This window comes from Humulus lupulus, chromosome 6 (genome assembly GCF_963169125.1).
Source record: "Humulus lupulus chromosome 6, drHumLupu1.1, whole genome shotgun sequence".
Lineage (NCBI taxonomy): Eukaryota > Viridiplantae > Streptophyta > Magnoliopsida > Rosales > Cannabaceae > Humulus > Humulus lupulus.
The window spans coordinates 8,923,233-8,946,175 of record NC_084798.1 but is presented as its reverse complement, the minus strand read 5'-3'; the positions used below and the strand labels follow the sequence as shown (position 1 = coordinate 8,946,175).

Below are 22,943 nucleotides of genomic sequence, written 5' to 3'. Positions count from 1 at the left end.
TCATCCCAAAATCTCACCTTCACATGCTCCAAAATCAAGCTCGTCTTCATTAACATTCCAATGCTTAGTTAACTTGGAAGCTTTACATCTTCCCGCTGCAGTAATTCATGTCAAATTAAGCAAGCAATTGCATCACTTAGTGATGAGATATAATAAGTGATGAGACAAAAAATAATGAGATAATAAGTGATGAGATAAAAAATAAGGAAATTAAAAATTACCAGAGAGAAAGTGATGAGACAAAAATGAGAGATAAATTAATGAGAGAGAAAGTGATGTGCGATAATAATAATTAAAAAGGTTATGCGAGAAAAAAATTGACAAAAAAAGTTTAAGAATAACTCAAATAATGTTAAAACTCCATACTTGTTTTCTGGAAACAATTTTTAGATTTTAAAATTAAAAAACAGTTTTTTAGTTAAACAGTCAAGCACTCTCTTATATTTTTCTTTTACTTTTCTATTATTTTTCAAAATAAAAATAAAAAATAAGTATAGAAGTGCAATATTTTGAAAATATTTGATATATTTACTGTCAATTTTTTTTTGTAAAAGTTCAATATCATTAAGTATATTTACTACAAAATTTTTTTGAGTATATTATTTTTAAAATATTAAGTATTTTAGTCCTAATTTACTCATTTAATAAAAATATATTTATATAAAAAAAAACATTAATTAATAATTTGTAACAATAAATATAGATGTTAGTTGAAAATTATTTATTTAAATAATTAAAAAATAATATTAATTAGTTGTTAAATTTTTTATAATATTGTAATTTTAATATTAATTAAGTATATTATATTAATAATACATATTAAGATCAACAAAAGTTAACTCAAATAAAAAATATTATAATTTTTATAAATAAGAATATGTGTTTTTATATTTTTAAAACAAAAAATAATTTACATAATTAAAAAAAAAAAAAACCGGCAAAGAAAGAAACTCTCTCCCTCAGTCCCTCTGTCTTTCTCGACTCTCTCCATCCCAACGCCGACCTCTTCTCAACTCTCTCCCTCTTCTCTCTCGGCAGCGGTCTTCCCACGGCAGAGGCTGCACAGGCACCACGGCAGCAGCAGAGCCAGAGAATTCTTCTGCTCTTCTTCTTTGTCTCCGGTTCTCCTTGAAGCCAGCTCCAGTCGAGAATTTCGACAAGCTCCGATCGTGGACTCCAACAAATATTGACTCTTGAGTAGTGAGTTTTAGGTGATAATATTGTTAATGGTGATAAGCTTTAGATAGGGTTTATAGCTTGTGAATAATTGATGTGAATATATTTTGTGGTCTATAATTATATGTTGCTTAATTTCTTGTTTCCATTGAAATGGGTTTATATGTTTCTGCTGAAAAGATTCATTTGCTCATTTGATTTCACGTCTTCTATGCTGCTCAGCTTTTCATTTCAAAAGCACACAAGGTGTTTGACAAAATGTCTCAGGGAATTTTAAGCATATTTGAACTGATTGTTTGTTTGAATATTAAGAATATCTCAGAGAATATATTATATATATGTCATGATCTTGGTTGTGTGTTTTCCATACTTTTGTGTAATATAGTGTAGTAGTAGATGACTTGGCACAATATTCCACTATGTCATCTCTATTAAGGAATTGTTTCTTAGCGGAGAGAGTCAGGGATCACAATGGATGCTTTAGCTGTAAGATGTTTACAGAACTTCACCACCAATATTGATATTTAGTGACTTTGACTCATGTTATGAATTACTCTTGGTTTTCCTCTATTTATTAGCGTTATTACCTCTTGCTGACAGGTATTGTAATGGTACAGTTTTCTTTGTTAGATTCTTGTTTTGAGATATTGTACCAACTAGTTTTTGTTTGACCTTTATTTTATTTTATTTTTGGTTAGGTTATGAGTGTTTCAAGGCTAAAATGGAAAAGCCAAAAGTGGCTAAATTCATTTTGCAAGCTTTGCTTTGTTTTGACAGACATATTTATTGAAGAATGACTGAGATTACGGTATCAAATTTAAATTAAAAGAACAAGTTAACATTTATTTTATGCTCAATGATTATGTTAAAACTGTCATCCCACGTCAATTTGTAGTGGTGTGTTGTAGTTATATGGTGTAGTTTTTTTTTATCTCTTTCTTGGATTGAATCTAGTTCTAGACTTTGGCTTCTTCTCTGTTGCTTTGCTTGTATGTTTGCTGCCTTTGTGGCTTTTAATGGCATGTTCTGGTATTCTCTTATTTTAGGAGGCATTTTCCTTCAAATGAACAAATGTGGCTAGATGTATGTGGATGGTTCTTGCTCTTTTTCTGTGCTGTATTTTTTCAATTTATTTATAACAAATATACTCTTTGCTCTTTTCAAAGTGATTTATGTGATTTGCACTGTTTATATTTTGCAGGTGTAATTCATGTTCATGGTTCTCAAACGTTGCCGCTCTATCCTACTAACCCCTCTTCTCTTTGGACCAAATCCTAATTCCAAACCTTTTCAATTTCACTACTTGCAGGTCTTCTTCTCCGATCAGTCATGGCTGTCCATACCTGGCAAGCCCCTGATCAAGTGGCCTCACGACATCCTCACTCCACCAGCCACACAACTAGCCCCGGTTCCTGACTTAGGCACTAAAGTTTCTCAGAATGAGTTCCTCGCGGTTTCTGAGCTCCTCACCAACCCTGACATTTCCTCTGGTCCTTCCCTCCATGATGCCTTGGACAGGACAGGAATCAAGCTCGATTCAAGTTTGTTACAAACTGTGGTCGACCACTTTGATTCTTCCCCCAAGTTATTGTACTCGCTCTTTCTTTGGGCAGAGAAGCAAACCACATTTCAATCATCTGCTGCGCTCTTTAACTCCATGGTCAATGTGCTTGCGAAATCAAGGGAGTTTGACTCAGCGTGGTCTTTGATTCAGGATCAAATTGACAAAGAGGATGAACCCGCTTTGGTTTCTGTGGATACGTTTGTGATCATGATCAGACGATATGGTCGTGCAGGTATGCCCGAATCTGCAGTTCGAACTTTTGAATTTGCGAGTACTTTGACTACAGTTGTTAGTTTGGGTTCAGAAATGAGTTTGTTTGAGATTTTGTTGGATTCTCTTTGCAAGGAAGGGCATGTTAGAGATGCTTCAGCTTATTTTGATAGGAAAAAGAAGTCAGACTCGAATTGGATTCCGTCGATTCGAGTTTACAACATCCTGTTGAATGGTTGGTTTCGAATGAGGAAGCTCAAACACGCAGAGCGACTCTGGATGGAGATGAAAAAGGAGAATGTGAAGCCTACTGTTGTGACATATGGTACTCTTGTGGAAGGTTATTGTCGGATGCGTCGGTCTGAAAGGGCAATTGAACTAGTTAGTGAGATGAAAACAGAAGGAATTAAGCCGAATGCTATTGTGTATAACCCAATAATTGACGCGTTGGGGGAAGCCGGGATGTTCAAGGAGGCATTGGGCATGATGGAGCGCTTTTTGGTTCTGGAATCAGGACCCACTATCTCAACATACAATTCTCTGGTGAAGGGTTTTTGCAAGGCAGGAAATCTTGTTGGGGCAAGTAAGATTCTTAAGATGATGATAGGTCGGGGATTCGTCCCAACACCAACAACTTATAACTATTTCTTTAAGTACTTTTCAAAGTTGGGAAAAATTGAGGAAGCAATGAACTTGTATACTAAGATGATTGAATCTGGATATTCTCCTGATCGACTCACATACCATCTGTTGTTAAAGATGTTGTGTGAGGATGGGAAACTTGAGTTGGCAGTTCAAGTTATTGAAGAAATGAGATCCAGGGGATGTGATATGGACTTAGCTACAAGCACAATGTTAATCCATCTGTTTTGTGATATGCGAAAATTCGAAGAGGCGAGTTTGGAATTTGGAAATATGATCAGAAGGGGCATAGTTCCTCAGTATCTTACTTTCCAGAGACTAAATGATGAACTAAAGAAACAAGGAATGACTGAGATGGCACGGAAAGTATGTGGCCTGATGTCTTCTGTTCCCCACTCTACGAAGTTGCCAGATACTTATAAAAGAGATGGAGACGCATCTCGTGCGCGGAGATCCTCTATTCTTCGAAAAGCTGAAGCAATGTCGGCTATATTGAAAACTTGCAAGGATCCAAGAGAATTAGTTAAATATCGAGGTTCGTCTAGAAATGTTGTTGCAACAGCGAACCCGTTGATAGAGAACATTAAGAAGAAAGTATAGCAACTCGCTCTCTTCTCTACCGCCTTCGGGAGACGAAAAGGGAAAGGCTGCGAGAGTAACTGGACAAGTTTGAGAATCATTTCTTTGTATAATAATAATCAAGGATGAAGCTCTCTCCTCGGGGTAACTGGTCCTTGTTCTTAACACTTTTTTTTTTGGTTTATTTATTCCATGTTTTTAACCTTATAATGTAGTGTTGCAGTTGCTCTCCATTTTCCTTAAACTCCAACTACACTTCTAAAAACAGGGGAAACTAAAGGCCCTTTGATTGCAGCATATTCATCTTAATTCATTCTCATTGATTACCCCTTTTCATATTTCTGGTAAACTTCATTTAATCATTGTTGTCTTCACTTTTAATGAATACAAGCTCGATTGGTCAATCATTTTCCATAAAAAGAATTTGTCCATATATCATCATTCACTATTATTCACACATTATACAAAATTATAATTTTTGTTTTAGATAATGTCTACTTTCTCTCAGTTTCTGTTTAAATATTTATAATTTGACAATTTTATAATTTATTATCATATGAATATTTAAATTCCAAGCGTTTGATCACTTTACACATTGGTTATTGGTTATAAATGTAATCAGCAGAGTCAACAATGTTTACACTAAATTTTACTTCGAACCAGCAGTTCATGCTTCATTTGGTCCCTCAGAACTCTCCTTAGTAACTTGTTAGATGCTGTTCGAGGAAACTCTTGAACAATCTTCACAAAGCTCACCTGTTATAATCCAAGTGTTGGAAAATCACACAAAGGAAGAGGCAATTAAAACTAGGCAATATACAAATATATATATATATATAATAAATTGGAAAATGAGAGTCAAACCTTAAACAACGGATTAAGATTGCTCTGAATGGCTTTTGAGAACTTCTTCTTAAGCCTTTCTGCTTCGTTGTTATGTCCACTTTTTAAAACTACAAACATAACCAGCTGTTCTGGACCTCCATTGACTGGAGCTATACTAACTGCTGCTGTCTCCATGACACTCTCATCAGCTCGGTTGCATACTCATTCAATTTCGATAGAACTTGTCTACAAATCAAGAATATCAATGTAGTAAGTTAAAGGATTAATTCAAATTGAAGAGAGGAATGATCACAAGTGTTTAAGCTCATTCAAACTACACCATGTTACACCTTAATGCCACCAAGGTTCATGGTGTCATCAGCCTCCATGTCTCCAGCAGTTCTCTTGAGGATGTCTCCATGTCTCCTAAGGCTCTGGCAATACATATCTCAGCTTTTAGAAGATGATTCTTCAGAAAACCACAGGTTACTGTAGTTTAGATTATAAGAACACAGAAAGAGCTTGGTCTCTCTACAAAGAAAAGTGAAAAGGGTAATTTTAAGCTCTTGCCATTCCATTATATAAAGGCATTCCCTTAAAGTAGACTTTTTCATTATCTGCATTGAGTAGTCTATCAGTTGCTCCCAAGTACAGAGGGAATAAGCCAACTTCACCGGTACATTCTTGCTTATCTGGCTGCCAAGTTGATCAAAATGCTTTTTTTTTATTTTACTATTAGCATAACAAAATTGAAGTGTGATATGGTCTACTGACAGGAACTTGAAATTGGAAACTAATCAACACCAGCTTACACAAGAAATTCCATTGTCATCAAGAATGACAAGACCAACTGTCATTGCTGCTGTGCTAAACGCTCCGAAAGCTTGTGGTTGCACTAGACTTCCTTGTATGTAAGATGATGCAAGTTCTGTCCCTCCACAGCATTCCATGATGGGTTGGTAATAAGCTTGTGAAGAGAGCCAAAGGTCATCATCAACATTAGAAGCTTCCCCGGTGGAAGCAAACACCCTGTACATATTATACATCGGTTCATACTTCCATGTCAAGCAAGCAAAGTTACCATAAAAGAGTTTGAATTGTAAGATTTTTCTTACTTTATCTTTGTCCAATCCAGGCCTTTCATACACTGTGTGCTTTTCCAAACTTTAACAAGGCTTGGAACTGTGCCTAAAATAGTCACACCTGAATCCTGGACATGCATCAAGTAGAAGTTCTAGTGAAAGTGTTTAAGTAAGAATAAACCAAGTCACTGATGGAAACTATTGCAGCAGTTGTTACCTGAACAAATTTTCCAAAACCATGGCCTAGAGGAGAACCATGATAAAGAGCAAGAGTTGCACCAGTTAGAAATGAAGAGAATAGTAAAGCTGGACCCATCGCCCATCCCAAATTGGTGGGCCAGCAGAAAATATCTCCAACTTGAGCATCAATATGAGCCCATGTATCAGCTGCACAACGAAGCGGAGAAAGTTGTGTCCATGGAATGGCTTTCGGTTCTCCTAAGGAATATGGGAAGATAAAGAAACTGAGGTTAAAGAGGCTCAAACATACTATACACTAACTATTAGTATCGACAAATGTTTTACCTGTGGTTCCAGAAGAGAATAGTATATTTATCAGAGAGTCTACAGGCTGATAAAATGGAGTGTAATGGTTTGATCTGCCACAAAAGAAGAGATTAGTCTGGAAAAGTTCAAAAGGCTGTCCTAAATATGTCAAGTAATATAGTCTTGTTATGCATTACCTTGCTTGGTTACTAACATTGGAAAGAAATTCTTCCCATGATATATCTTGTTCTCTTAACTGAAGTCCTAAATTACTGCCATTCACAGGGAGGACAATAGCCTTATGCGGTGCAGCATCGACAACTCGACTGCACGAAGGAATAACAGGTGAGGCATGCTATTCATCTTGTGAGCATAAGAACGGCAAATAAAAAACTTGAACTCAAAGGCTTATAGACAAGCTCACACAAATTCTAGACTTTGCATTGTAATAAACATTACATAAAAAATCTTCTACTTGCCTCAAACCAGTCTTTTATATAGTGACATGTTCCCAACTTATAGCATAAAGTTTCTTTAGTTCAAATCACTCACATATTGGAATAGGTTCAAAGCTAATTTAGAATGTTCATTTTCAGTTGGTCATTTCACTTGTTTTGAATTGTCTATTATAAGAGATTTCTCAATACAGTGTAGTCTTTGGTATAGTATAATACCTGTATAGTGAAAATTTGCGGCCTCCTCTCAGTATGAAATCCTAAACACAAATTTGAGACAAGTAAATGCTTAGTGAAAATTTCTAATAATGTATATGTATGTTTGAACATATTAGCAGGTTGCTCTCAATGTGTTTTTCTTCATATATAGTGTATCAATTAATGAAGAAACAAAACAGTTAATACATTTTTCTAAACATACAAACTATCTCTACAAATATAAAAAATAACCTGAGTAAAGATAGCCTTGGCATTTGACACGCGCAAGCGAGTAGCAATCTCCTTTGCAGCGAAGCTATCAGCTATGGATACTACTACAAAACCAGATAGTATGATTGCCAAATATATAACAACAGCATTGACTGTCATTGGCATGTCGATTGCAATTGCATCGCCTTTTGAAAACATTGCATCAAGTGCATTCGCCACCAACCTGAGAATCATTTCATAGAAACATGACCATGAAATCATCAAGAGTTGTTTACATAAGAACTTGAATGAATCTGATTTAAGAGCATACATACATTACTTTCTCTCTGAGTTCCTTCAGTGTTAAAACATTTACTTCAGAATCATCATAACCTTCATCTCTCCATACAATTGCAGGACTATCATCCCTTTTCATTGGATATGAAGTGGGCAACAAGCAACATTCAGCAATGTTCAAAACCGAACCGGGCAGCCATGATCCGCTGCACTTTGACTTGTCTGCACTGTCTAGAATACACTTTGGAGCTTCTTGGAATGAAACTGAAAGCTCTTTCAGAACAATTGACCAGTATGCCTGATATGCACCATGTCAAAAAGATTAACACTGAGTAAGCATTATCTTAAAGTAAATAATATGCATTGTACCTCAGGTTGCTGAACAGAGAACTTTCGGAAGAGGCTAAAACTTGTTATGGGATCCTTATACGAAGGCCCTAAAACTTCTGAACCATACTTCTCCATGAGACGTCCCAAGTTCGTTTTTTTCGACTGATGTCTTAGAAATAGAAAACATAGAAGTTAGCATAGATTAAGTTTATCTCAACCCATTAAATTGTGTGTGTTAAGCTAAGAGGAGCAAATTTAGACTATTGCAATCATCAAACATAAGAGGCTGAGTTGAACTTTATTAGTTTCTTTTTATCTTCAAACATTTCTATCCAACAAATTCCCAAATTTTGAATACATTAGCACTTAATTAAACATAGTAAGAGAGTCAAAGTGAAGTATTAAGTTGTGAGATTACAGAGAAGGAAACCAGTAGAGAGGGGGGCCTCTGGTTGAGACATCCCAGTTGGCATAGACAGAGTGGTAAAGCAGTTGGTGGAGCTCATGTGGGTGTGATGGTTTGAGCAGTCTCCGAGCCACCACCTCTCTCCAGACCTCACTTGGCTCCAACCCTTTGGCTCCATTCACTATATCTTCAAGGACCCTTTGGAAATACTTGGCCTCCTCAGTGCTTAGCCCAGCCTTGACCAAGTCCTCTACTCCCACCTCACACATGCTTCTCTTCTCTCTTTCTCTCTTTCTCTCTTTCTCTCAGATAAGTTTACTTACTGTGGTGATTAAGAAGCACAGGTTCTGTGCATTCCATTGTTGAGTCATAAACTCTTCAATTAGTCAACCATTTCGATAGTATCAATAATGTCCCTTGTTTTTTAGCTAACTTAAAGTTTGGCTTATCATAATTAATGACAATGACACTGTCATTTCGATGTGTGTGGTTTTTGTAAGTATCAAGATTGTCCCTTGTCTTTTAGTTAGCATGGTTACTGTATAGATCCAAATTCCAATCACATGAAAATAATTTATTCATGAAAAGATGGTAACTATTGTTAGGAAAAAGACATGTGTAAAACAAGACAAGTGCATTAGGTGAAAATTTTGTCATTTATTTTTTCTGCAAAAGTCCATAATAGTTTTTAATTTGTTGCAGTTATATTTTTAATTTTTTTTTAATAATTAAAGTTCCCAATATTATATTTTATTGCAGTCATTAGATTTTAACTATTGTTATCTTGTGAGAATATTTAGTATTGTATAATCTTAATTTTTTTTATATTAAGACAAAGGTCTCTAACTTATATTTTAGGTGGGTCTTATATTCAGCAGACAAAACTATAAAATAAACAAACTTTTTATTCTAAAAAATGATACAATTTCCTTATAAAGGTCCCTGCTTCAAATTTTTAGCTCTTAAGGTACAAATTTCACAATGGTACAATTTGTTTAAATAAATTCTCATTTTATTTTGTATTCCATTCTTAACAATTATTTTATTTTTTTAATTTTATTTTTCAGGCGGCATGTATTTACATTATTATATACTAACATCTCAAATTAATTGTAAATCATGATTTAAGTCTTTCACTTATTCACTATATATAATATTAATTGTTGATCTAAAAAAAATCAAAAAGTTTATATATAATAAAAGATTATTTTTCGAGCCCAAAATGTGATGATTTATATTAGATCATCATTCAGTGAAAATGTTATTAACTACTTAAGATATAACTTCCCCAATCTAAATTTTTTTATAAAAAAACATAAAAGTAATTTAAAAAATATATAATTTGTAATATCTCGAAACTCCTAAGTACTTTGATTATTGATTAGTGGTCAAAAATGCACATTTTTTTTTGTTTAATTGTTAAAATAAATTAAACTTTAATTAATATTTTTATGGAATTAATGATATATATTTATAATTGAAAATATTTAATTTTGATTTGATTTGTTTTTATTTTGTAGGAAAATGATACATTTTTTGTTGAATAAAAGAAAAAGAGATAAAAGTGTTAGAAAATGAAAAAAGTTGACATTTTGAAGAGGTCAAGCCCAATCTAATTTATGAAGATTTCATGTCACCAATCCATAGAATTTTTTCTCCACCAATAAAAGATGTCAATTATAACTCATTCTAACACCCATTGACAATCCATGTGTTTCACTACAAGAAATTCGGTATTTACCTACCAATTTTATTTGTAGGTAAAAATGGTGCGTTGGTAGGTAAATCCATTTACCTACCAATTTTGACCAATAATCTATTGGTAAGTAATAGTTAGTTGAGAAATGTATTATTACCTACGATTAGTATATTGGTAGGTAAAAATCGTGTGGACCCCACAAAAAATGAGTCAACGTCATTGACTTAGTGTTTGATGATAACTCTACAAAATAGAGTTATTTTACCACTTTTTATGTGCTAATTGTTGCTTAATTCTTGAGTTTTTAATTGATTTATTAAGTTTTTAAGTAATTTTGAAATTATTAGTCTTATTTTGATTTTATATATTTTTGTGTGTTTTTATAGTTATTTTGTTGTAATGTTGTAGTTAATTATTTGAATTATTATTGTTAAGTTAGTGGTAAAAAAATGTTGTATTATTGAAATTAATGTTAAATATAAATTAAGTTATAATTAATATTTTCAAAGAATTAAATTGATTTATTTTATAGTTGAAAATATTTTATTATTATTTATTTTATATTTATTTTGTAGGGAATTGATGGCACTTTTGCTCTTGAAAAGAAGAGAAAAGAAAAGAAAAGTGGTAGTTTTGAAAGAAAATAACAAGAAAAGCAAAGTGACATTTTTTTAGGGAAAATTTTATATATACGGCATTTCACCAAAAGAATTCGAAAAATACGGTAATCCATACTTCTTACAATATTACGGTAAAAGTGAAGCCCACAATTCACGGAAGACCCAACCCAATACGGAAGACCCAACATTTCCCACCATTATATACCGAAGACCCAACCCAACCATCACAACTCGGCCAAAGTTTTTGTAACATGCTGTACTCAACATTTCCATGGATTTCAGCTAACAAAACCGAGAAAACTGGGAAAAAATGAGAAATTTTCTTCTGCAATCTACTGCAAATTTTTTGAATCGATGGGTCTACAAAACAAATTACACGATATCTGTTTTGTGGTAAGTTTCCTTGAATCGATGGGTCTTCTATTTTGTTCTTGGAACATAATTTATAGCTTTCGGAAATCATTAAGATAATTATAGCAAAAACATATATTTTAACACATATCTCCACAGAATCATAAACAAATTTTACCATAGAAACATTTGAAAATCCTGAAAACCTTTTATAAAAAAAAGAAACTGTTACAATATTATAAAGATGTTTCTTAGATTGTCTCATCTTTAAGTTATTTGCTCTTCCTTGTGCAGAATTTGGTCATTTAAAAACCAATAAAGGGACGAGTTTATATGCTAAATTCTCATTTTGTTGGGGGATGTGTTATTGAATAGCTTGTGCTGGATTGGGTAGTTTTTAACCCATAAGGTAGTTTATATCCTATTTTGTTTTATAATGAAAATATAAAATTTCTACATATCAATCTAATTTTTCTTTTTATTCATCTGCAGCCATGAATCCAATAACATCTTTGGTATATTATGATGGTCATTGGAATGAAAATAATGTGTATGAGGATTTCAAAATGCTGGGAGTGTTAATACCATTAGATTGCTCATTTACAACACTAATGAATATCTTGTCTACAGAGTTGTCTACCATTCTGTCAACAGAAAATGCAACAATTGAGTACCAGATTGCAGAAACATTGCCTCCATTGAAGATCAAAAGTGATAGCTCTATACAATTCTACTTGGAGTGCAAAAGAAATGACAAAACACTCACAAAATACCCTTTGATAGTTTCTGTAACAGAGAACAACCAAACAATTACCTGTGGAGCACTTCAAAAGATGAGTTCTACTGTTGCTTCAAGTAGTAATAATATAGAGAATGATATTTCGGACACATCGACATTCTCTATAGATGAACCTCAAGGACTACCAAATTTTATTCAGTTGGCAGATCAAATTACAGATTTGATTTTGGAGAAGGAACGACATGAATCAATTCCTGAACATATTGGAACAGAAACTACAATTATAACTCATGCAATTTCTGATGGAATAAGAGAAAAACAGGTATACAAAAACAAAGAGGTTCTTACAACAACAATTGGTCTCTATGCCATAAAAAACAATTTTCAGTTCAAGGTCCACAAATCTTGCAAAAAAGAATATCAGTTGAAGTGCCTTGATTCAGAATGTACGTGGTCATTTCGTGCTGCAAGATATGGAAAGACAGATATGTTCCAACTTAGGAAGTTCAATCGTGCCCACACATGTTCCTTGGACATTATTCTTGGAGATCACCGACAGGCTTCAAGTAGTATGGTTGGGAATGTTGTGAAGACCAAGTTCACAGATCCAAAAACAAATTATAGACCTAAAGATATAGCTAAAGACATGTTGGACAGATATGGAGTTTCCATGAGTTACCAAAAAGCATGGCGATCTAAGGAAAAAGCAGTTAATTATGTACATGGTTCAAGTCAAGATTCCTACCGAGACATTCCACGATATCTGCACATTTTGAAGCACAAAAATCCAGGTACTGTAACAGATTTGCAAATTGATAGTATAAACAGATTTAAATATCTTTATATGGCTATGGGACAATCAATTCTAGGTTGGAAACATTGCATTCCAGTAATTGTTGTTGATGGAACATTCCTAAAAGCTGCATTTGGCGGTACACTTCTCACAGCTTCAACACAAGATGCAAATAGACACATCTTCCCATTGGCTTTTGCTATAACAGATTCGGAAAACAATGATTCATGGGAGTGGTTCTTCAGAAAAATAAAAGAATGTTATGGAGAAAGAGAAGAGTTGTGTATAGTTTCAGATAGACACGAAAGCATAGAGAATGCTATAAAAAATGTCTTTCCAAATGTAACTCATGGAGTGTGCTCCTACCATCTTTTCTGCAACATAAAGACCAAGTTTAAAACAGACGCAGAGGCAACCAGTATTGCATTTCATGCTGCTGCAAAAGCTTATAACATGGAAGATTTTGAAAAATACATGAAGGACTTGGACAGTTTACATGAAGGAATCCGTCCTTTTCTGGCCAATGAGGTTAAATATGAAAAGTGGGCAAGAATCCACTCCAAAAGTCGTAGATATGCAGCTATGACTTCAAACATAGCTGAATCCATTAATGCAGCACTAAAAGAAATGAGAGAGCTTCCAGTAACAACATTACTCGAGTGCCTTAGAAACCTGATTCAAAAATGGAGCTACAACAACAAAAAAGAAGCAGAAGCAACATTTACAGAATTGCCAAAGAAACAAGAGGAATACTTAAGAAAGAACTTTGTCAAGTCATTAAGAATGACTGTAAGTACAACTATTTCCTTTATTTATAAATACCTCTGTATTAATATACTTCCTTGTTCATTATTATAATTTCATTGCAGGTAGAACCAGCTAGCACACTCATTTACAGTGTACACAATGGTTTAACAACAAACATTGTTGACATTGCAAAGAAATCTTGCTCTTGTAACAAGTTTGATTTGGATGAATTACCTTGTGAACATGCCATGGCAGTCATTAGAAAGATGAACCTTCAGTATAAAAAATATTGCTCATATTATTTCACAAAACAAGCCATGTTGAACACCTATAATGCATCAATACATCCATTGGGAGATCCAAAAACATGGAGAGTTCCGCCTGATGTTGAGGAAATAGAAGTACTACCTCCAAAGGGAAACAGAAAAAGTGGAAGGCCAAGGAAAAAAAGGTTTGTCTCAGCAAGAGAAGGGTCTTATCAGCTTAAATGTGGAAGGTGTGGAGAGCTTGGGCACAACCGAAAAACCTGCACAAACCAGCCTCTATTGAGAACAAAAAAACAAAAAAGCACTCAAAGCTTATAGATTAAAAATACTTTTTATTTGAATTTTGAAACTTTGTATGTTTCAGTACGGTGATTGGAACATTACTTATCACTATTACTTGTGATAAAGAATTATGAAATTTTATTGAATATATGGAATATTATAAAAACTTAGGAAAAAATTTGCATAAATATATCAGAATTAATGTTCAGGGCGTTATCTGTAAATTTTTGTTACATATTTGATACAGATATATCTGAAATGAATATTAATGTAACATTTTGTTACATAATTGTTACAGATATGTTACTAGTTTCTCACAGACACTTCCAACATCAAATAAATGTGAAATAAGTTCTTTTATCAGCTTATGTTACAGTTTTGAAACAAAAATATTTGATTTTCATTTGTAAATTTCCAGTCCATTTAAAAGGATTAACTTCAAAAGTTTGAAACGATTTGATACATATTTGAAACTGAAGTTATCGTGACTATTAATAGACGTTAAGTAATGCTACGCAATTTTGCATGAACTTAGGTTACAAACTTTTAACAGATGTTAACTAAAACATGAAATATAAAAATAAAGTTGTGAACTCAAGTTACAAACTTGAGACACCTCTGTACAACATTCCTCATAAAAAAGGGCTAATATCAAAATTCAATGATATGCCACAGTATTCAAAATATTCAAACATGATACTTGCTTGAAAGTTTGCAAAACAAAGACACAAAAGTTATCTTGCCATAAGTATGTATCTTCTTTACAAGATAAAAGCCAAAATGTTAACTACTTTGATGCTCTCATACTTCCATTGCATTAACATTCAACATCTTCTTGCTCATTCTTCCTCTGAACTCCCCATCAGATAGATAGCCTTCATCTTTCTTTCTTTTAGCATGGACATATAGCTCGACTGCAATTTTGTTTCTCTGGAAACTAACATTCAGAGGATTGGGGATATTTTCAATAAGTCCATGCATAAGAAATTCAGCAAACTTTATGATAAAAATCCCACAATCGCTACAAAAAAAAAACAACAAAATCAGTAACACATAAATGCATATAAACAAAATAATGCAACCAAAAAATAACAATAACTAAAAAAAAACCACTTACTTGTTACTCTGTTGTGGAACCTCATCATCAAACACAATGTCCAACGGGTGACACATATCAATGCCCTTGAATGCTTGTGCATTTAGATCAATATCTTCCCTTGACTCATAAAAATTATTTAAAGAAAGAAACAAGGGCAACAAAGTAGAATATGCTTCAACAACTTTCAACACTTTCTTATCCATAACTCTATTCCTCATTGAGTTGTAGACTTTAAAAAATCTCTGCTTCACGTTGAACTCCCCAAGAATCCAATGATTACAGCCAACAACAGTCATATTAATAGGGAATAAAATGAAATCTACTAGCGACCAAGGGGTGTTACAAAGCATTTTATAACCACAAATATACTCAAAAATAACACTGTTATGCGATATAACAGATCGATCACAGTCACTTGACAGATACACATCATACAGAGAAGTGATAACTTGATCAAAAGAGTTATCTGTAGTAGTAACTCTAACATTTATCAACTCACAATACTTGGCTTTTTTTCTAAGGTAATAAAATGCCACATTAATATGCTGAAAAAACAAGAAGCAAACCATAATAAGAATAATGAAAACAGTAAAACTAAAACAACTTAATAATAATAAGGGAAAAAAATACCTCATTGTCCAAATCCCTCCCATCTTTAACTAAATCATAAAACCAAATTTTTCTCTCAATCTCAGTTACACAAAACTGAAATGGCTCCTTAATGATACTATTATTATCATCAAATTTCTTATACCTATAACAATTATAAACATTTAAAAGTGAATTATGGTGAAACAGAAACTGAAATACAAAATAAATAAAAAAACAATTAAAAAATAGAAGCATACTTATTATTTTTTCTCAGCCCCAGAGAAAACCACTTGTTAAAAGAGTCTTGGTCAATTTGATTAGGCAGATCAAAAAGATTGTCTCCAAAAGCATATCGTCCCACAACCTTCCTTTTAGACTTCACAACCTCCAAATGTTTCATATCCTTAGAAGAAGATGATCCAAATTGGTTAACAAAAGGAGATTGCAAAACTGTAGCAGGCTTTGGATTCCTTTTGCCAACAACAGGAGTAGACACAACTACTGGATTCATCAAAGAACCAGCAATGGGTGTTGCCATAATAACTTCCTAGAAACAAAAATAATATGAAAAACTCAATAATACAACTATTGGAACATATTGCAAAAAGAGAAAACAAAATACAATATCTGCCTTGTTTAGTTACCTTTTTCTTTGCCAAATCACCAACAGCTGCATGAACAACTTTATCAAAAATCTCCACATTCATGTTGTTAAAAATATGAGCCTCTTCTTCTAGATCTTTAACAACATCAGCTACATCATCATGAGGTTTGACAATATTCTATGGAAAAACAAAATTTTATAAATTAATACAGAAATACATGAATACATTACCTTAAAAAAATACAAATCATGAAACCAAAATAACCTGGTCATAGCTCTGGAAAAAAAAGTTGTATATATAATAAAAAATAATAATTGCCAAACAAAAAATTCCAAAATTCATAAGTTTACAAAAACATAACAGAGTTTATACATGCTCTGGAAAAGTCTTGTACAAAACTAACTAAGAAAAAAAAAGTTTACAAATTAATAACAAGAGGTTTACAAAACAAGAATTCTAAACTTTCTCTTCCACTTCTCATATTCCAATGGAAACAAAATCAGATTCCTATCAAAAAGGGAAAACAAAAATTAATAAAAAGAAAATATTAATTATATATATTAACAGAAATATAAACATCTATAAAATATAAAATAAAAAATAACAAACCAACCAAGCAATAAAATTAATATTTAGATAAGAATACATACCATTGTTTCTTCAACATCATTCCCAGTAGTCTTCTCATTCTCATTTACTGTATCATTCTTATCATCTGCAATTACCATATCTCCAGCAGCATCTTCTTGCATTGCTTGAATGCATTCATCAAAAACTTGGGTAAAACTTTCATTCTCAAAAAACTTATCCTTTTCCTTTGAAACACCACCACCACCAGAAGTATCACCAACATCAGCTCCCACAAAACCAACATCAACATGATCAATATCATCATTAATACCACATGATTTTGGCCTCAACTCACCTAACATTTCCATAACTGCCTTGTGTTTTAAATCTTGATCGTTTTTCAGATTAACCAACATCTCCATCAATGCCCTATGTCTAGATTCACTAGCAGACTTTAAAAATGCAATTTCCTTAGACATAATGTTACACTTCTTCTGACATTCATCCACAATAATTTTCATATCAGAAAAACCAAATGTCACACAAGGAACATATGATGAGGAAGGAGCCTCACTGGTTGGTTTCTTTGGAGGAGCAACAAAATCATCATCCTCAAAATCAGCAACATTCATATCCTTGTTGCACTGGAAAAAACCTTCAAGCTTGAAGGCATTGTTCTCTTCATCAGTGGGCAAAACTTTAACAATTTTGGTCTGCAAATAACAACACAGAAAAATCAGTTTACAATATTAAAAAAATCAAATAAATTCATATATAAAGAAAAGCAAAAAGAATAAAAATTACCTTATGTAATGAAAACACATTCCTCTCAAGCTCCTTATGAGATGGGATTGCAACAGATGACCAATTTATAATCCTAGGCAGACCACAACTAACCTTCTCACAATAAGTTCCCTCTAAACTAGGAATTGATTCGTAAATGAAAACTTGGAAAACAAATGGCAAACCATTCAACTTATAGGTTGGGTAAGAACCTTGCCGAGTAATAACAACTTCATTTTCCCTTAAAGCATCTCTCAAAGATGAGAGAGTCACATTAAAAATATCCTTTCCCCATGGAAAATGATTAAAACCACCACTATCACAAAGATACAAGTCAGTTTTTTCAATGTTCTTCTCTTTTTGCCAAGCATACAAAAAGTTAGTGATCAGGTAAAGTACAGCCATCCTAACAGCCTCATCATCATTATCAAAATTGGCAGCCTTAAACCTTTCTTCAACAATAATTCTTGAAATGCCCCTTGTATGGTCACCAAAAAATTTCGAATACAATCCAATAGGATTACTATTCTTAATTCCACCTCTATCAATATCACCAAACACATTTAACCCAGACAATAACCCAAATTCACCCAAAGAAAACCTAATCAGCTTTCCACAAACTTTAAACCACATTTCATTTAAGTTTGGTTGGTTAACTTCTCTCAACAAAACATGGTGAACCAATTTAGCTTGATTAGCATAAGATTTAAGGTTTAGAAAATGACCAAAGCAAGTCTTACTAAACAAAACCTGTTGAGAGTCAGTCAATTTTTCTGAGATCACATTGATCTTCTCAAAACCACAGTGAAAATTGACTCTTGCTCTATAATGATCCTCATGTTTGATAAAACATTCCATATGCTGCATAGAATAATAGACAACCAACAAAATTTTAAAACAAGACAAATCAAATGATTAGATGACAAGAAAAACACAAATTGATGAAATGAAATTAAAACAGATACAATCAAAACTTGAAAAAATGAAAACATATTTCAATAATATAAAACCTATTATCTTTAAATACAAAAACTAACAAATTGGAACTTGTAACATATGTTTACAGAAAAAGAAAAACATATTTACAACATCAGAAAGAACATTAACAACCTTGTAACACTTGGTTACAAAAACTAACAATAGGAACTTGTAACATATGTTTACAAAAAAAGAAAAACATATTTACAACATCAGAAAGAACATTAACAACCTTGTAACACTTGGTTACAAAACTAACAATATAGGACCTGTAACATATGTTTACAAAAAAACAAAAACATGGTTTCAGTAATACCATTAACAAACATGTAACATATAGGTACAAAAACCTAACAAAAATTAACAAAATTAAAAACATAAATCAGATCAGAGCATGAACAACATAGAAAACATATTTCAAGAATATAAAACCTAATATATAAAATACACAAACTACCAAATTAGAACCTGTAACATAAATTTAAAGAAAAGAAAAACATATTTACAAACGTCGGAAAGAACATTAACAAACTTGTAACACTTCGTTACAAAACTACCAAATTATGACTTGTAACATATGTTTACAAAAATGGAAAACAAGGTTACAAACATCAGAAATACCATTAACAAACCTGTAACACTTTGATACAAAAAAATAACAATTGTTAACAGCAACAAGACAAATAGACCCATAAAAAACAGAAAAAAAAGAACAAAACGAATTTAAACGACACAAACATAAATACCTTCGGTTTATCCAGTAAACCAACATTCTTCTTCGCAATTTTTCTGTTAGCCTTGCACTTTACTCGACTAGAACCTTCAATAGATAGTTTCTTAGATTTCTTCGCACTGACTTTGCTCTTTGACAATGCAACATGTTTTCGCTTCAACTTTTTCCCAATTAAGTCAACACTCGCATGCATGTCGCCCTCCTTCAACTCATTTGAACCACCAACATCATCCTCGATCACATTAGGAAGGGGAGAATCCAATGAATACTTCAAAACAGCTTTCCCTTTAGACAAAGGAGAAAGATTACTCTTCAGAAGTTTCCCCTTCGTTTCGGAAGACTCTTGATCGTCGGAATGCTTCGAGGATGCTGGGCCAGAGAACGCAGCACCCGACCGAGCAGGAGATGCAGACCCCGCACGAGTGACAACCATTGTTTAACCAGTCAATGCCAAACGATTTTGAAAAAAAATGAAGAAACTCAGTTAGGTTTTCGGACTCGGCCAAAGAAAAAATGAGAAACGGAGAATGAAACAGATGAAAGAGAAAGAGAATACAAAAAAACTTCGGGGTTTGAAATTTGAAAAAAAGACTTTATAAAAAACCGTATATTTGAAATAAAAAACCGTATAAAAGTAGGCAACCGTATATTTCAAATTTTTTTGCTTTATACGGTGTATTATGTAATTTTCTCATTTTTTTAAGGGGCACGGTGCAAAATGACCCTTGATATTGTGTGAAAGTAAGTAAATGTCCATGTTTTTAATTTTGTAATAAAATAGCCTAATCATTTATTTAATATCACATATTACCAAATACACCCTTTAACAAATTACTATTTTATTCTAAGTATTTTAATATTATGGTATATGTATATTAGTTTTGTTTAATTAGTTTTTATTTTAAAGTTATTTTGATTTTTTTTCGTTTTTTATGGGTTGTTGAATGATATACCATACCACAAAATATATATACTGAGTTGAAAAATAATATACCATCAAAACTTGTAAAATTATTACTCAAAAATGTATATACTATGCTAACAAAGTTATATACTACCATTAAAATGTATATACCATGATATAAATTTATATACTACCACTATGTATAATAAAATAGAAATTAAATATCACAAAAAAAAAAATTATATACCATACCACAAAAAAACATATACATTAATTGGAAAATAATATACCAACAACCTATAAAAAACTTAAAAAATCAATGTAACTTTAAAATAAAAACTAATTAAACAAAACTAATATACATATACCACTATATTAAAGTCATACAATCCTAAATAAATAAATAAATTATAAAAAATGGCAATTTAGATAATCAACAATGTAAAAGAGTCATTTATCTACAATTTTAAAAATGAGGACATTAGCTTCTTGATGGCTTTATTTTGTGCCATTTCCTATAATTTCTCTTTTTTTAAAAGAAAAGGCCCACAATTGGCCCAACATCACCAACAAGCCAAGCCACTTGGGCCTATGTCCTTGGGCCTCTTCCCTGCATCCAGCTGCTGCCTTCTCATTCAGCATCCCACCGAAGCAAATGCCACCTGCCAACAACAATCAACCAAGCTGCTCCATTCCACACGCCTGGGCCACCTGCCACTCCAGCCTTCACCAAAGCTGCCTGCTTCCCACGCCTGACCAGCCGTGCACAACTTCAGCTCCACCAAGCCCCCAAATTTCCCATTTTTGTGCCACAAAGCTGCCAATTTATTTTGGAGCCCAACAAAGCAATTTGTCCCATTGTCCCATTTGTTAAAAATACCACATTTTTACCCTACTTTCTACACATTTTACCCAAAAACATCATTATTACATCCTATAATTTACTCCTATTTGCCATATTATAATTAGTTAAATTAATTTAATCAATTTAATTAATTTAAATTGATTATTTTAATACCTCATTTTTGGCTATAAATAAGAGATTTGGTGTCCATTTTGAGAGGGGAGGTTACTTGATAACTCTATGGTATAGAGTTATTTTTATTAACTTTAAACTTGATTTTTAGTGAAAAGAGTAATGAATGTGATGTTGTTTGTAAGTTTGATTAGTTTTTATCTTTCTTGTCTAGTTAGTGTACTAATTTAGGAGTCTTTTAAGTTGTTAGTATTAAATGTAATTAATTAATTAATTCTGTTTGTTTTGTTGTTTAGGAAATGAATTTTTGAATCGTTAAGGGAAAGAAAGGAATCTGAGGCTAAAGAGAACACTAAGCTGGAAATGCTGCTGAATTGCTGGAGAACAAAATGCTATAGCATTTCTGGGTACTGGGAAATGACGTGGACAAAATACCAGCAGGCTTTTCTTCATCTAACTCAGCGCTTATGTGGCAGTTACTTAAAAGTTACATCAGCTGGCTGATGTGGATTGGACTAGTGGACCAAAGAGAAGAAAGTGGGCTTTCTAATTAGGGTAAAATGAAAATTGTACCCTAGAGAGGAGGCAACTAAGTACCAGCCACCATCACATTGAATACACACAAAAGGGGGCTGCCATCGTTGGAGAAAAGTTGCAGAAAAAAAAGAGCATGAAGAAGAAGAAGAAAAAGAAGGAAACACAAGGAATTGAATGAGGAAGATAAGGACAAGAAGATCCAACCTACAACATCATCAATCTAGGCTTTGTTCTCATTTCTTCCTTTCTTCTCTATTTTGTATTTTCTTATTTTGCATAGCTATTCTAGCACTCATGGATATTAATTTTCTATTTTGGTTTATGTTTGCTACTTTAGTTATGAGCTAAACTTTTGAGACTTGAATAGTTAAAAACCTATTTTTCATGTATTTCAAGTTTGAATGCATTACTTAAGCTAAATTGCCATTGTTCATTCAAGTGAGTTTCATGTTTATTTACTGTTGTTGTTTGGAAATCAATGGCAGGTTATTAAGCTAGATTTAATACTGGAAAGGTTAAATCTAGTAGTTGGTACTTGAGTGATGCAAGAGAACACCCATTTTCTAGGTTGTTCTTAGTAAGTAGAATAGGAGTATTTTACTACCTTGCATAACTTTGAGAATTGATGCTTGGATTGTGTTCTTAGATCTGATTTAATATAGGAATATATTGGGTTAGATGATAGAACTTATTTCATGAGTTTTGGAAAAATCTCATGAACATATAGGAATTCTAGTTAACTCTGTGTGTTTTGCTGTAGCAACTGGGCAGTTTTAGACATAGGGGGATTTAGCTATTCAAGTCTGTTTGTCCTTTGATTACTTTTCCTTGCAGTTAATTTTCCAGCATTTGTAGCAATATTTCAATCTTAATTCCAGTTCAATCAATTTTATTCTAGTTCACAACATCCAATCAATTTATTTTCTTAAAATCCAAATTGTTAAATAATTGATTTTGCATTAAATTTTACTTGCAATCCCTGTGGAGACGATCTTACTTATCACTTTATTACTTGTGTGACTGCGTATACTTGCGTATATTAATTTTCACAACATTACTATACCATAATTTCTACACATTCAAAACCTCTCAATTCTCTTCTTCTTCTTCTTCTTTTTGGTTATTTTCTATGTATTCTTAGAGGAAATTTTGGGGGTTTCTCCTCCAAATTTTCCTATTTATGTTTGTATTTGTTATTCTAGTTATGTGT

General features: G+C 32.7%; 5 protein-coding genes across 10 annotated transcripts; 2 read left to right on the top strand and 3 right to left on the bottom strand.

Annotated features, from left to right (window-relative positions):
• Positions 1-904: 904 nt before the first annotated feature.
• On the top strand, positions 905-22,171 carry LOC133781605 (pentatricopeptide repeat-containing protein At5g11310, mitochondrial-like). 6 transcript variants are annotated; one of them, XR_009870165.1, is made up of 6 exons: positions 906-1,200; positions 2,378-4,315; positions 5,773-6,736; positions 6,850-6,909; positions 7,845-8,056; positions 21,493-22,171. XR_009870165.1 is itself a non-coding variant. In XM_062220647.1 (3 exons), exon 3 carries the CDS (start codon positions 2,387-2,389, stop codon positions 4,190-4,192), a length of 1,806 nt encoding a protein of 601 aa, XP_062076631.1. In that variant the 5' UTR covers positions 905-1,200; positions 1,875-1,984; positions 2,378-2,386; the 3' UTR covers positions 4,193-4,509. The 6 variants fall into 6 exon arrangements, 4 of the variants coding, with proteins under 4 accessions (XP_062076631.1, XP_062076630.1, XP_062076628.1 ...); XM_062220647.1 differs by lacking the exons at positions 5,773-6,736; positions 6,850-6,909; positions 7,845-8,056; positions 21,493-22,171 and adding an exon at positions 1,875-1,984 and having other exon boundaries at positions 905-1,200; positions 2,378-4,509; XM_062220646.1 differs by lacking the exons at positions 5,773-6,736; positions 6,850-6,909; positions 7,845-8,056; positions 21,493-22,171 and adding an exon at positions 1,875-1,984 and having other exon boundaries at positions 905-1,211; positions 2,378-4,509.
• Positions 4,733-8,779, bottom strand: LOC133781604 (probable CoA ligase CCL12). Its single transcript, XM_062220643.1, has 14 exons — positions 8,473-8,779; positions 8,094-8,223; positions 7,763-8,022; positions 7,470-7,671; positions 7,239-7,279; positions 6,762-6,890; positions 6,604-6,677; positions 6,296-6,516; positions 6,112-6,206; positions 5,809-6,025; positions 5,567-5,692; positions 5,347-5,430; positions 5,036-5,242; positions 4,733-4,927 (listed from the first exon to the last, which is right to left on the bottom strand). The coding sequence occupies exons 1-13, from the start codon at positions 8,727-8,729 to the stop codon at positions 5,219-5,221; spliced, it is 1,860 nt and encodes a 619-aa protein (XP_062076627.1). The 5' UTR covers positions 8,730-8,779; the 3' UTR covers positions 4,733-4,927; positions 5,036-5,218.
• Positions 11,625-14,091, top strand: LOC133784652 (uncharacterized). The gene is made up of 3 exons (XM_062223943.1): positions 11,625-13,451; positions 13,532-13,905; positions 14,040-14,091. Exons 1-3 carry the CDS (start codon positions 11,625-11,627, stop codon positions 14,089-14,091), a joined length of 2,253 nt encoding a protein of 750 aa, XP_062079927.1.
• LOC133781603 (uncharacterized) lies at positions 14,532-18,349 on the bottom strand. The gene is made up of 7 exons (XM_062220642.1): positions 17,627-18,349; positions 16,903-17,535; positions 16,292-16,429; positions 15,905-16,194; positions 15,687-15,810; positions 15,075-15,601; positions 14,532-14,978 (listed from the first exon to the last, which is right to left on the bottom strand). The coding sequence occupies exons 1-7, from the start codon at positions 18,236-18,238 to the stop codon at positions 14,759-14,761; spliced, it is 2,544 nt and encodes an 847-aa protein (XP_062076626.1). The 5' UTR covers positions 18,239-18,349; the 3' UTR covers positions 14,532-14,758.
• Positions 18,268-20,011, bottom strand: LOC133784651 (uncharacterized). Its single transcript, XM_062223942.1, has 3 exons — positions 19,330-20,011; positions 18,356-18,466; positions 18,268-18,294 (listed from the first exon to the last, which is right to left on the bottom strand). The coding sequence occupies exons 1-3, from the start codon at positions 19,747-19,749 to the stop codon at positions 18,268-18,270; spliced, it is 558 nt and encodes a 185-aa protein (XP_062079926.1). The 5' UTR covers positions 19,750-20,011.
• Positions 22,172-22,943: the final 772 nt, after the last annotated feature.